The sequence below is a fragment of the Saimiri boliviensis genome, chromosome 20 (genome assembly GCF_048565385.1).
Source record: "Saimiri boliviensis isolate mSaiBol1 chromosome 20, mSaiBol1.pri, whole genome shotgun sequence".
NCBI classification, from domain to species: Eukaryota; Metazoa; Chordata; class Mammalia; order Primates; family Cebidae; genus Saimiri; species Saimiri boliviensis.
The window spans coordinates 8311549-8325585 of record NC_133468.1 but is presented as its reverse complement, the minus strand read 5'-3'; the positions used below and the strand labels follow the sequence as shown (position 1 = coordinate 8325585).

The following is a 14037-nucleotide window of genomic DNA, read 5'->3' as shown; positions in this document are numbered from 1 at the left end:
CGCCGCCTACTGGCTGTGTGACCCCGGCAAGTCTAACCTCTCTGCCTTAACTTCCTCTTTTATAAGATGCAGAGAATCTCAGCACCTGCCCCATGGGGTTGGGGTGAGAAGGAACTGAGTTAAGACATAGAAAATGCTAGAACCAGGCGGCAGTGCAGTAAGAGCTCAGTGGACAGTGGCCTCGTGTGGTTGCTCTGATGGCTCCGCACAGGCTTTGCACCTAGCAGAGGTGGCAGAAGTCCGGGCCCACTACTCACCAGCTGTGTGACCTCGGTCAGGGCACTCAACCCCAGAGAAGGCCAGTCTCCACTTCCGTAAAGTCCCCCACTGGCATGACTGCTGGCTGGGGCGGGCAGGGGGGTCCCAGGCTGAGCTCAAACACAGTGCTGAGTCACACATTTTGCCTAAAGTTTTACTTTTAAGGAGGATGCCCATGAAAATGGCCCAGACCCACTCCCCTGCAGCCTCGTCTCTCCCAGTGGTGAGTGAATACACCTTGCCAGAAAGGCAAGCCCGATTCCCCTGCTGGGGACATTCACTGCCCCATACAGTCATAGAATTTGCAGAAGGGCCATCCAGGTCACAGGCTGAGTCCAGTCCTTGTTCAATTCCTGACACTCCCCTGCTCTACAGCCTTCAGTGGCTCCCCACTGCCTGCCAGATCACACACAAATTTCTCAATCAAGACCTTCACGCTCCGGCTGCAGCATCCCTTTCTGCCCTTCTCATCTTCTTCAGCCCCGTGCTTCTTCCTGTTCAGCTGAGATAGGCCATTCCCTGTTCTCAGAGCATACCCCACACCTCAGGCCGCCCTCTGCCTGAAGAGCCTTGCCCACCTCCCTAAACACCCCTCATGGCAACAGACTCCATAAATGCCCTACCTGCTCCACGGAGCCTCCCGTGAACTCCATGGCCAGAAGTGGCTTCTGTGCCACACAATCTTGCTGGTGCACACCCACTCACACTCAGAGGCAGCACACCCATGCACACTCTGGCACTGGAGCCCACACACGCTCTTGTGTGCCAGCAGACCTGCCCCTCTGTGTAGTTCACACCTGTGCATACACTGGCACACCCCACACACACTTGCTTACAGGCTCGTGTCTGTGCACATATGCAGTTTTGTTTTTACACCGCAGCAATGAACCCAAATGTTTTACCACCCTTGAGGTCAGCAGCCCTGCCCAGATCATCTCCGTATCCCTCGTATTATCCCTCTGTGCCGTTTTGCCAAATCCATTTAGCCCTCCCCACAGGAAGCCGCGTGCCACAGCAGGAGAGAAGTGTGCTTTGAAGTCAGATAGCCATGGGTTTAAATCTGAGCGTCGTTACTGTGTGACCTGGGGCAGCTCTTACCTACCTGGAGCCTTGGGTTCATGGGCTGTTAAATGCACACACCTGCTCTCACTTTATCATGCCATTGAGACAGTTAAATAGAAAAAGGATGCAAAACACCTAGCTCAGGCCCCAGAAATTGAGCTGTCAGTAAATGCCACTTCTTGACAGTCATTTATTCATTCACCAGCAAATTCAGGGCTCCTGCTAGAGCAGGAATCCCCAAACTTTTTACACAGGGGGCCAGTTCACTGTCCCTCAGACCGTTGGAGGGCCGCCACATCCTGTGCTCCTCTCACTGACCACCAGTGAAAGAGGTGCCCCTTCCTGAAGTGCGGCAGGGGGCCGGATAAATGGCCTCAGGGGGCCGCATGCGGCCCGCGGGGCCGTAGTTTGGGGACACCTGTGCTAGAGTCACAGCCAATCCCTCCCTCTCCCAGCCTCCGGGTCGTGAGTGTTCAGGAAAATATGTCCTGGGAGCTCCGTCATCAAAATTCCCTTTATGGGCCTAAAGCTCCCAGACCCTCACTTTTTCTTTATCATGGAAAAAATTAAAAAGGGGTTAATGCCTTGTGACTGTCAACTGTTGATCTCAAGTAAGTCCCCTTATTTGGTGCAACAGTGAACCCAGGATGTTTGCAAAGCTCTTGCTGAGAGTCTGCCGGGCCTGCTCACGCCACCTATTAATACAAGAGGAAGTGAGCCTTGCCTTACAGGGACATCCCTGCCATTCGCACCGCCCCTCAGTCTCCACTCCTTCAAAGCAGACCCTGCGGGCAGGCAAACCCTCTGTGCTTACTTCCGGAAACCCAGGAGAAGGCCATGAGAAAAGAATTCCTCATGGAAAACAGCGCAGTGGCTCACGCCTGTAATCCCAGCACTTTGGGAGGCCTAGGCGGGTGGATCACAAGGTCAGAAGATCAAGATTATCCTGGCTAACATGGTAAAACCCCATCTCTACTAAAAATACAAAAAATTAGCTGGATATGGTGGCACGTACCTGTAGTACCAGCTACTCGGGAGGCTGAGGCAGGACAATCGCTTGAACCCGGGAGGCGGAGGTTGCAGTGAGCTGAGATCACACAACTGCACTCCAGCCTGGGCGACAGAGCAAGAGTCTGTCTCGAAAAAAAAAAAAAAAGAGAGAATTCCTTTCATGAGCAGAGGACCGAAGTGTGGTCATTTGGGCATAGTGGATAATGTTGGTTTGTGGCAGAAAAAAGGAGATGTGAAGAGAACACTGTAATTGGTGTCTAGGTGACTTTGTGTCCCGAAATTTCCACCACAGGGTATTTTAATACAACCAAAAATTAGGTGTGGACTAGAGAAAAGGATGACCCCTGATTTTAGCAAAAGCCTAAGGCAATGACAAAGACCCCTAGTGAGGTGGGTTGTGGCTGGCCCCGAGGGCAGGAGCCATCCCTTTCTCCTCCTCAATCTCCTCCACTTCCATTTCCTCTTAAAGGAGAGATGTCCTGGTGACCCAGTTCCCAGGATGTAGGTGAAACTGACCCTCTCAGTCTGGGGTTTCTCATGTGTTGTTCCATACAGGATCAGCCCCGAGCCTCAACACACAATCCCTCTGCTGTCAGTTTTTAGGGAACTTCAGGGACAAAGCATTTACCAAAGAGGAAGAAGAGAAGGAGGATTCCTTGAAATTTCAAAACATTCTACTTCTGCCATCTCATCTCATGCCTCTGATGGCCTCTTCTTCAGGATCACCCCTGTTGTACAGATGTGGAGAGGGACTGAGGAATGGAGAGAGATGGAATTGTCTAAGTCGCAGCCGCAGGGCATGAGGAAGGCTCACACAGCACGAGGGACTCCTGGTTCCGAATCTCACACCTCCTCCCATTCACTGCTAGCACAAAGTTGCTGCTCAGACATTTGCTGAAGCGATGAATGTCCCTCACTGCCTCCCCGCAGGGTTCCTGCCCACAAGGCTCTTGCAGCCTGGCGGTGAGAAAGTAGATGCTGAAATAAAGCCAGAAAGTAGGAACCAGCTACCAGAGACAGCCAGGGGAAGCCCAACTGCTTCTGACCATCTGTGAATTAGGGAAGTCACAAGACAGGAGAATCACTATCCAAACTGAGATTTATTGGGGTTTTCATTCATTTGTTAACACACATGAACACCTATTATAAACTTGGACAAGGTAAATTATGTAAGACCCAGTGCCTGCTTTTATGCACTCCTGTTTAGTCTGGAAAATGGACAAGTAAGCTGACACCTAATCCAGGGACATAAGTGCCTTGGCAAAGGGGCTGCAGGAGACAGGAGGGAACCACTAGTCCTGAGAGACCTCAGAGACAGCTGCCCAGAGGAGATGATGCGGAACAGAGTGTTGAAGCAGGAGAAATTGATCAGCAAAAAAGAAAATACAGGAATTTAAAGCAGTGGGAAATACAAAATCTGTCCAAAGGCACAGATGCAAGAAATAGCAGTGTTCTGTCTGATCATTTGTACGATAAGCAGTGGAGGGAAATGGAAAGGGGCACTGGCATTCATCTTCTGTTGTCCTCACATTAGCCCTGTGAGGTCGCTATTATTAACTCATTTCACAGATGAGGAAACCGAAGCTCAGAGCGGGGCTTAGCAAAGCTACCCTTGCAGAGCAGCTCTGAAACCGGGTCCTATCCCCTTGTGGCTGAACTTATTATAACACCCTCCATGTGAAAACACAAGATTCAGATTCAAATGGCACTTACTTAAGAATATGTTTAGTCTGAACCCTCTTAACTGCAAGTAGCAGAAACCCAGCTAAAAGAGGATGGGGTTTGGGAGATAGGTAACTGACGCACAGAACTGGAGTGACTAAGAGTAACTTCAAGCATGGCTGGATCCAAAGGCTCAAACGTCCTCAGGAATTTGTCTTTCTCCAGCTTTCTACTCGGCTTCCCCCTGTGTTGACTTTATCCTCAGCCAGAGTCTTCCCATAGAGCCACCAGCAGATCCAAGCTTCTATCGTAACATCTTTGCAGACCCAATGGAAAAGTACGCCCCTTTCCTGCTGTTCCGACGAAAAGCTCCAAGCTTCAGTTTCATTGGCTGGATTGGGTCATATGTCAATCCCTGAACCAACTGTCATGTACCCAACCCTGAAGCCAGGGCAAAGGGAAATAGGTCAACTCCACCTAATCTACAAGGACAAAAAGTGGGGAAGTTCAGATCCCTAAGAAGAGTCAAGGTGCTGTTAGCATGAGAAGGGAAATTGAGGATGGAAATGTGAAATGAGGTATTTATCACAAGCACTTACTGTACAGCAGATACGTGTTATACACACCTCAAATCCCATTACCAACCGCTAGCTTCCAGTGTTCTGGCTCAGCGCAAAGATGGGCCATGGGACAGTGAAGGGGGTTGAAGAAGATTAAACCTGCCTCAATCTCTGCAAATGGTAGGTTGGTGCTAAACTAATTGTGGTTTTTGCCATTAAAAGTAATATATACTAGAGTCTATATAGCATGGGAATCCCAGCTTGGTGTCTCATCCCAGCTTATGCATGGCATGGGGGGCAAGCCAAGTAAGAGAGAGGGGGCTTCTGCCATCGGGCTTTTGAAAGCTAAATATGCATGTCAGAATGCCTCAGATAATCACTTAAAAAAACACACAAGGTAGAGATTCCACATGGTATAGAGGAAAGAGAAGGAGAAAAAGATATCAACTTAGAACAAGAAAAGAGAGGGGAGAAATTTAGAGAAAAAAATGGAACAAATGTAAAGCATAAAAACAGATGGAAGAAATGAATGAAAAAAAACAGTAATTACAGTGAATATAAATCGAATAAATTGACCAATTAAAAAAATACAAAGATTGTCAGGCTTGGTTTTTTAAATCCAAACAAATGTTTTTACAAGGGCTTTAAATGTGAAGAACAAGGTTTTTGAAAGCATAGGAAGGAAAAAAAGATATACTCAGCAAATACTAACTGAAAGAAATCTGAGTAGCTATGTCAATATCAGACAAAATGAACATTAAGCAAAAAGTATACCATCTTTAAAGATAAATACGGTCAACATATTTTGATAAACAATTCAGTTCACCAGAAAGATAAATTCTAAATTTGTATGTACCAAATAACCCCACTTTAAAAATATGTAAAGTTGACAGAACTACAAAGAGAAGTTGACAAATAATCATTACAGCAGAAAAAGCATAATATACCTCTATCAAAATTTAAAGACCAAGCATATAAAAAGTCAGCAATTAATCTTTGGAAAACACAAAATACTTAGAACACTATCTCTATAGAGATTACATATTCCTTTCAAGCATATATAGAACATTTAAAAAGGTGACCATGTATTAGGCTAAGAAGCATGTGTCAGCATATTGCAAGGCATTAAATATTTCACACAGAACAATTCTCTGACTACAACAAAATTATATAATAACAAAACTCTTACATAGTTGTAAACATGTTTTTTAATAGCTCATGAGATAAAGAAAAAATAATTATGGATATTATAAAACAATTGAAAGTACACAACACTGAAAATACTGCACATCAAAGCTTGTAGGATACCACTAAAACTCTACTCAAAAGGAAATATATATCCTTAATGGCTGGTATTTTTTAAAGCAAATTTGAAATTTAATGATTTAAACAGCCAATTTAGGAAGCTAAAAAGAACAACAAAATAAACTCAAAGATAATTAAAGAAAGGAAAGAGTAGAGACAAAGGAAGAAATTAATGAAACGGAAGACAGTTTTAATAAGGAGAAGGGCAACAAAACCAAACGTTAGTGCTTTGGAAAGTTCTGGCAAAATTTGCTAAGATAACAGAATAAACAACATAAGACTATGACTAATAAAGGTGGGATATTAATACAGATGTTGTAGAGTTCAAGAAAGAATGTTCTGATCAATTTTATGCCCCAAACAAGAAAAAACTAAGGTGAAGTGAATAAACAAACGGAACTTGCCAAAACTGACTTGGGAAGAAATAGAAAACCTGAAGGGCCCTATAACCATTAAAAATAAATAAAATGACAGGCTCACTTTGGCAGCACATGCACTAAAATTGGAGCCATACCGAGAAGATTAGCATGGCTTCTGTGCTAGTATGACATGCAAATTCATGAGAATTCCATACTTTAAAAATGAATATGTAATATGAATAAAACACCAGTAGTGTTTGGTTTTGCAAATGAGTTCTACCAGACACTCAAAGAACAGAGATCACTGTGCAGTCCTATACAAACTCTCAGAGGAGAGAAAAAGAGAGAAATTATCCTATTCATTTTATGAACAGAAGAATCACGTAGATTCAAAAATAAGTATGAAAAAGGAAATTACAAGGTAATCAGAAACATGAACATAGTTACAAAAATTTCAAAGTATTAGGAAACATAATCCTGCAATATTTTTAAAAGAAAAAAATATAATTCCTCACGACCAAGTTAGATTTATACAGAAATAGGTTGCTTTCATATTAGAAATGTTACTAATGTAATTCAGCTCATCAAAAAATTAAAGAAGAAAAAAATCTTTGTAAATATTATATCAATAGAAGTTGAAAAAAACATTAGGGCAGGGCATGGTGGCTCACGCCTGTAATCCCAGCACTTTGGGAGGCTGAGGCTGGCAGATCATCAGGTCAAGAGATTGAGACTATCCTGGCCAACAAGGTGAAACCCCATCTCTACTGAAAATACAAAAATTAGCTGGGCATGGTGGTGGGTGCCTTTAGTCCCAGCTACTCAGGAGGCTGAGGGAGGAAAATTGCTTGACCCTGGGAGGCAGAGGTTGCAGTGAGCTGAGATTGTGCCATTGCATTCCAGCCTGGCATTCCAGCGAGATTCAGGCTTAAAAAAAAAAAGAGTAAGTTTGAGCATTTATTCATGATTTGAAACACAAAACAAACAAAATCTCTAAACCACTTCTAAAATAGGGAGCGGGGCTGGCCATCACACTCCTATTCAACATATTACCAGCAATCGGTCCAGTAAGAGAAGAAAAATAAATTTTTTAAAAAACAAGGGAAGGAAAAACAAAACTATTATTATTCACAGCTAATAACTATCCTCTATACAGAAACCAAAAAGTATCTACAAATTGTTGTCATAAATAAGAAAGTTGAGCAGCATTGCCAGACATAAAATCAACGTACATTGTCAACTTTTGAAAACTACCATTTATAAGAACAATCAGAAAATTAGACATTGAAGAAGAGCTAAATAAATATCTTTCAATGATTATGTACTTTTCTTCATAAAAATCTGGTGTGTCATTTGTTAGATGAATACCTAGGTATCTTGTGATTTTAGTTGTTGTTGTAAGTGGTATCCTTTTATAGACTGTATTTTCTTACTATTTCTGATACATAAAGAATTGGATTCCGTATATGCAACTGAATTTTGTATAGTGATCTTATGTCCAATAACCATGTTATACCCTAACATTAATTCAAATGACTTGTAGATTCTGGAGGAAAAGACTTGATATTATAAAGATGTTTGCTTTTGCCAAATTAATCTGTATGTTCAGAACAATTCCCATTAATCCAAACAGTGTTTGCATAGAAATTGACAAGCTGATTCTAAAATCTGTATAGTTGAGAATAGGCTCAGGAATAGCCAAGTCTTTTCTAAAAAGGAAAAAAGTAAGATATAGCAATTAATTCCTTGTTGTAATGCTGCAAGAATAGAAAATAGACCAGTGGAAAAGGATAGAGAATTCAGCTAGCACTCAAACACGTATGCACCAGGAGACAGGTTCAGTGAAGTCTTGAGCAGCATTTCTTGTAAGGATTAAAAACTAGAAACAATCCCAATGTTCTTCAACAGGTAAATGCAGAAATAAATTGAAGTCTATTCATACAATGAAATACTTTTTTAAAATTACGTCACGTTGTAAACACATACATAGTAAGGCTCCCTGAACCCATCATACGGATGCAAACAGTTATCAACTTATGCTGCCTTTTTTCTTTTTACTGCTCCTTGTGAAGCAGGACTACCTACCCCACAGGCAGTGTTCCTGGAGTATACTTTTTTTTTGAGATTATGCAGTGGCCTTGAACCTCAGCCTCCCAGGTTCAAGCAATCCTCCTGCTTCAGCCTCCCAAGTAGCTGGGACTACAGGTGCATGCCACCATGCCCGGCTAATTTTTGTATTTTTTTTAATAGAGACAGGGTTTCGTCATGTTCCCCGGGCTAGTCTTGAACTCCTGAGCTCAAGCGATCTGCCTGCCTTGGCCTCCCCAAGTGCCAGGATTACCGGCATGAGCCACTGCCCATGACCCTAAAATACTTTACAACCATGAAAATGAGCTACAGCTATACCTCTCAAAAATATAACGTTAAACAATAGCAAAAAGTTAGCTACAGAGAAAAGATCATAAAACATGATTTCAGATATACACAGTGAAATACAGGCAGAATAACACAATAGATTGTTTAGGGTTACAGAAATATTTGCTGAAATAAATCAGGGGCTGGTAAAGCTCAGTTTCCTGATCTGGCAGGTGGTTCCACTGGTATTCTTTTCAGTATTCCTTAAGCCATGCATGTGTGTTTTATATACAGTCTCTTTGGATGCTTGATGCATTTCATTTAAAAATATTTAATGATTAAATTGACATGTAACAAAGAGATATGACTGAATAGAAGACTTGTTTTCTTTTTAGTTAATCCCTATGGTCTGAATTTGTTACTATGAACATGTGGCATTTCCAAAATAGCATTATTTTAAGTGATTTTTAGGCCCCTTAGAAGAAGGGAGGTAGTTATTTCCTAGCCTAGCGCTCCCTTTTCTTGGATAATTTCACTGAGTGCAATGAGAGTTGCCAAAGGCTGCGTCTGGAATGTTAATGCAAGGGCAAATACCTGACTGCATGGTCAAATATGTACACTGCTAACATGATAAAGGACGGTCACAGGCTCTGAAATGCCAGAGGGATGACCCTGAGGCCCAGGTGCAGGTGAGGTGTTCAGGGAGGATGGGGGTGACCAATCTACAGGCCTGACCGTGCCGAGGCCTCCTGCAATGGCTCGGCTGGCACATGCCCTCTTATTGAAGTAAGTGCAGATGTCAGCTCTGTCCTTGTTCACAAAGCCTTACAAAGTCAGGCCTTCAAACCCACAGCTATCGTCAGGTGGACACTAAAGGCATGAGGGTTCCCTTCTCTTCCTTTATGTGGAAGGGAGAGGGAGCGGTACACTTGATTCCCTTGGTGGCCGAGGTGTTCACAGCTGATTTGAATGCCAGGAGTAACTCAGACTTCTCCCAAACTTCTTCCCCCATCATGGCATGCTGTAGATGTTCAGGAATCATCTCACTAAGACTCGGAAATGGCGCACTTTGACGGGACGCCTGCTACCAGACAGCCTATGTGTGCTCACTTTTATATGTATTCTGTAACACTGAATTCTTTCAGGAGTAGAAAAAGTGAGGGCCGGGGGCAGTGGTGGCTCATGCCTGTTATCCCAGCACTTTGGGAGTCTGAGGCAGGAGGATCGCTTGAGTCCAGGAATTCAAGACCAGCCCAGGCCACAGAGTGACAACCTGCCTCTATATTTAAAAAAGGAAATTTAAAAAAAATTAGCCAGGCACAGTGGTGCGCACCTGTAGTCCCAGCTAATTGGGAGACTGAAGTGGGAGGATCCCTTGAGCCTAGGAGTTAGAGGTTGCAGTGAACTATGGTCATGCCACTGCCCTCCAGCCTGGCAACAGAGCAAGACCCTGTCTAAAAAAAAAAAAAAAAAAAAAGTCCTGAATTGGATATTTTTATCTTCGTTTGAAGTCCAGAAAAACTAAGTAACTTGACCACAGGCACGCAGCATCTTAGAAGCAGAGTTGGGATTTGAAAGCAAGTCTCTTGAATGCTCCTTCTTGTGGGTTGAGGGAAGAAGCCCTTGTTGCCTGTGGGCTGCTCTGGGTGTCAAAGGGAAGTCCCTCTCCCCTCCCCTCCCCTCCCCACCCTACCCCACCATTCCCAGGGCCTGGCTTAGTAGATGCAAAATCGTGAGGCTAAACGTGGGCTGCCCCCACCTTGCTCTGTGGCCACCTCAGCCTGGTGTGTGCTTGTGTCTCCTCAGGAAGCCAGCACTGTCCCGTACTTCATGCTCCAGCAACCTCCTGAGCTGCTACAAGAGCCTGTGGGGGCTCAGGTTCCTTTGGAGACATATGGGAGGCCCCTTGGAGGAGCCGCCGGGGGAGCCACTCTCTGAGGAGCCACAGAAGAGACCTCCCCAAAAAGCGATGCGGACGCCGCCTTCCCAGGCTGTCTAGACCTGGCCCCAGGACACTGAAGATACTGCTCCTGGTCCCCGAGATGTGACTCCTGGAGCTCCTAAGGACCCAGTCTCCAAAGCCCCAATGACTCACCCTGGACTGAGTCTGGGGGCTCCCAGAGCACACAGCTGATTGTGGGGTGTGCAGGCCTAGGGCAGAGCAGCCTATTCTGTACTCAGTATTCCCAGACGGGCATGCAAGACTCCTCTGGGCCTGAGTGGGCCAATTCCCATAGGTCCCAAGCTCACATTGGTGCTGGCCCTGGGAGTCACAAGCAGAGACGGTGGGACAGGCAGGGATGCGTGCACATGTGTATGCATGGGTGCCTACATGTAGGAACATGCATGTCCTCTGAGCAAGGCAGAGGGTATTGCAAGAAAGCACTGGCCTCTCACTCCTTCATGGGTTCTGCAGGATGAAGGAAAGGAAAGGAAAAGACAGAAAAAGGAAGGAAGTAGCTCTTAATGAGCACCTACTGTGTACCAGGTGCTTCCCCAGCATGAGCTCTCTCGTAACCCTTATAGCAGCAACATGAGTTTACGGCAAGAATCACCACCACCCTGACTTTACAGAGGTGGAAACAGACTCAGAGAAGTGTGGGAACTGTCCAAGGCCACTCAGCACCCAGAAAGTGTGCCTGGCACAGAGGAGGCATGCCAAAATATTTGTTGAATGGGTGAATGAATGAGAGGATGGGCCAGCCCTCAAGCCCATACTCCTGACACTGCACTACCCCGCCTCTCAGGACAGAGGGCAAAGGTTTTCTTGACTCAGCCACCTTCCTCCTAGCAAGGCTTAGAGCCCCAGGCTCTGGGGGGTCCCTTCCTGCTACAGTATGACCCTCTCTGGTGCTTGTCATCAAGAGGCGGTGTGTGGTGGACTTGCTGGGGAGAGTGTCTGCAGCCAGGCACCATGGAGGGAGGGGTGGAGGCTGAGGGACTATAATGGTTATGAGTAGGGGATTTGGGCCCCAGCACTGTCTGCTGGCTGCATGCCCTTGGGCATATCATCTAACCCCTCTAAACAGCTTTTGGGTCCCCTGTCCAAGAGGGTAGGCTCCCTGTTCCTATTTACAGGATCCATAAAGAGACTCAAAGAGATAGGGTAGTGCCAGCCCCAGAGAGAGGGGGCTGTGAAGGGCCTTCTGCCACCAGGGCTTCTCAGTGGCATCTCCTGGCTGACCCCAACACTCAGGGTTCCTTGGTTTCCAAGATGCCCTGTGGTCTTCCCCCTCCCTGACATCCTTGACCCCTCCTTTCTGTCCCTTTTGCAACTCATTGTCCTCTTCCTGCCATCAGATGTGGCTGTTCTCCAGGCTCAGTCCCGAGTCCTCTCTTCTCACTCAACATCTCTCCCTCTGTGACCTCATCTGCACCCACAACTCCAGTTACAAGGCACGAGGTTCGGTTATGAAATCGCTCACAGATTTATGACTGCAGGCTTGGCTCCTTCCGGGAGCTTGAGACCCGCTGCCGCCTCCGCCTCCGCAACGCCTCCACCTGGGAGATTCAGGGGCGCTGTCCCTCGGCGTGTCTGCAGCTGCCAGCCTACCTTCCCCCTGCACCCGCCCTGCTTCCCAGCTCCCCTTCTCACACCTACGCCTTCACAGGGTGAGGGTCCACCTTGCCACCTCCTTTTGCCTCAGTCCTTATGGAGTCCTGGCTCCACCGTCTGCTGGCTGCTTCCCATCTACCCTGTGTCACTCCATCCGGCCACCATCGTCTCCATCAGGACAGCTGGAACACCTCGGCACTTCCACCCCCACGCAGTCCACCCTCCACCTGACAGCCAGAGCAGGCCATGCCAGAGCAACCCAGGTCATGCGTCGCGGGTGGATAAAACCATCTTCAACCTGGCCCTCAGGCCCTATGTGCTGGGACCCTGCTGGGCCCTCTGCAGCCTCCCCCTGTACCAGGCCTCCTCCATCACTCCACTCAGGACCTGCTGTGCTTTTCCTTTTGGTATGATTAACTTGCTCTGCCCATTCCATGTTCAAAGCTGTTTCTGTGACTAAATGCTCCTTCTGTCCATTTCAGTGCTCTGAACTGTCACTTCCTTCAGGAAGCCCTCATTGACCCTCCGCACCAGGCCAGGTCCCCTGCCACAGCCCTCAGAGCTCTCCTTGGAAGGCACTGGCACAGCTGTGATGTCACGGCTGTTTGTGTGACTCTTTGAATGTTGTCCGTCTCTCCTCCTCACGAGGCCGTGGGTCCTGGCTATTTCCAGTGACCACTGTCTGTCTAGCCCCTAGAGGAAAGTTTGTTACATGGTAGGAGCTTAATAAAGACGTGTTGGATGAATGAGCAGAGGAAAGAGACCGCGCAGAGGGTGGACAAAACAGATGCTCTCAGCAGTGTATCTGCCAACAAACCTAAAGGCATGATTTGCCCTGGTGACCCCCAGAGGTCCTTAGTATCTTGGCTGAATTCCTTCTGGAATCCCCGGAACCACCTCCTTGGAAGGTTTCCCAGGAGTCGAGGCAGGCGGGTCTCTCAGTCATGGCCACATGACCTCGAGTGAAAACAAACCAGTCTGGCTTATCACAGACTCAGCTGGTCACAACTCTGGCCCGAGGTGCCCACGCACCACCCACCACAGCAGAGGACGCCTCCGTGTCTGTCTCTGGGCTGCCCCCGCCTTCTGCAGGCCTCCTGGGGCCTCTGCTGGCTGCAGAAGTGGGGTGCATGTTGCCTGGAGGAGGAACATCTGTGGTGGGACCCCAAATCCATGTTTGTGTTACCATCATGTTCCAATAAAACTATCGAAACAGATGCTGCCTCACGCTTTTATTTTTTAACTTCCTGGTGAGGAAATGCTTCCCAAACTTCATCATACGGTGTCTTGATTTAGAAAAAGAGTCATGTTAAAATGCTGGGGTAAAGGCCAAATTAAAAATTGCCTTGAAAAGTAAAGACATTTTTTAGAAGCTAGTTTCATCTTAAAGGGCCACACCAGACGTGAGGGAAGGGCTGGTCAGAAGGACCCGGAGAGCCAGGTAGATGGGAGGAGCTTGTTAAGTGTTCCTGGAATGGAATAGTTCTGAAATTGTCAGATGCAGAGACACCTTTTTTCTGTGGGAGAAAGAGGCATCTTTAAAATGGAAAACCTGCCAATCAAACAAGCCCACAATAGAGAGTGGGTGGATGAGGCGCGAGTGAAAACCAGGTCAGGAGAAAATGCACGGATTCTGTGCAAGGAATGAATCCCAGAGCTACCGACAGAAGGGTTTGGGGGAGGAAGGAAGGGAGCAGGCCGGAGTTGAGGATGACGTTCAATCACCGCAGGGTCAGCCGTGCTCCCTGGCATGGAAGGGAGGAGGCTGGAGGTTGAGGAATTCTGAGTTTCCAGCCCTTCGGAAGAACCCACTAAGACACACCTTGACAAATTTCACAAGAAGCAGAGAAGAGATTGTGTGTAAATCAAAGCTTACGGGGACTGCTCTGCTCAAAACGAGATTTTATAC

General features: G+C 46.5%; 1 protein-coding gene and 1 non-coding gene across 3 annotated transcripts in view; both read left to right on the top strand.

Moving 5' to 3' along the window:
- Nucleotides 1–13364, top strand: part of HRH2 (histamine receptor H2) — a 51269-nt gene extending 37905 nt beyond the window's left edge. For both annotated transcript variants that reach the window (XR_745964.3, XM_010346640.3), the window contains one exon: nucleotides 10379–13364. Coding sequence is in view for 1 of the 2 variants with exons in the window: in XM_010346640.3 (XP_010344942.1) it covers nucleotides 10379–10571 (193 nt within the window). In the remaining variant the exon portion in view is untranslated. The remainder of the gene's footprint in view (nucleotides 1–10378) is intronic.
- On the top strand, nucleotides 6333–6437 carry LOC120360425 (U6 spliceosomal RNA). The gene has a single exon (XR_005576924.1). It is a non-coding gene; the product is annotated as a U6 spliceosomal RNA (small nuclear RNA).
- Nucleotides 13365–14037: the final 673 nt, after the last annotated feature.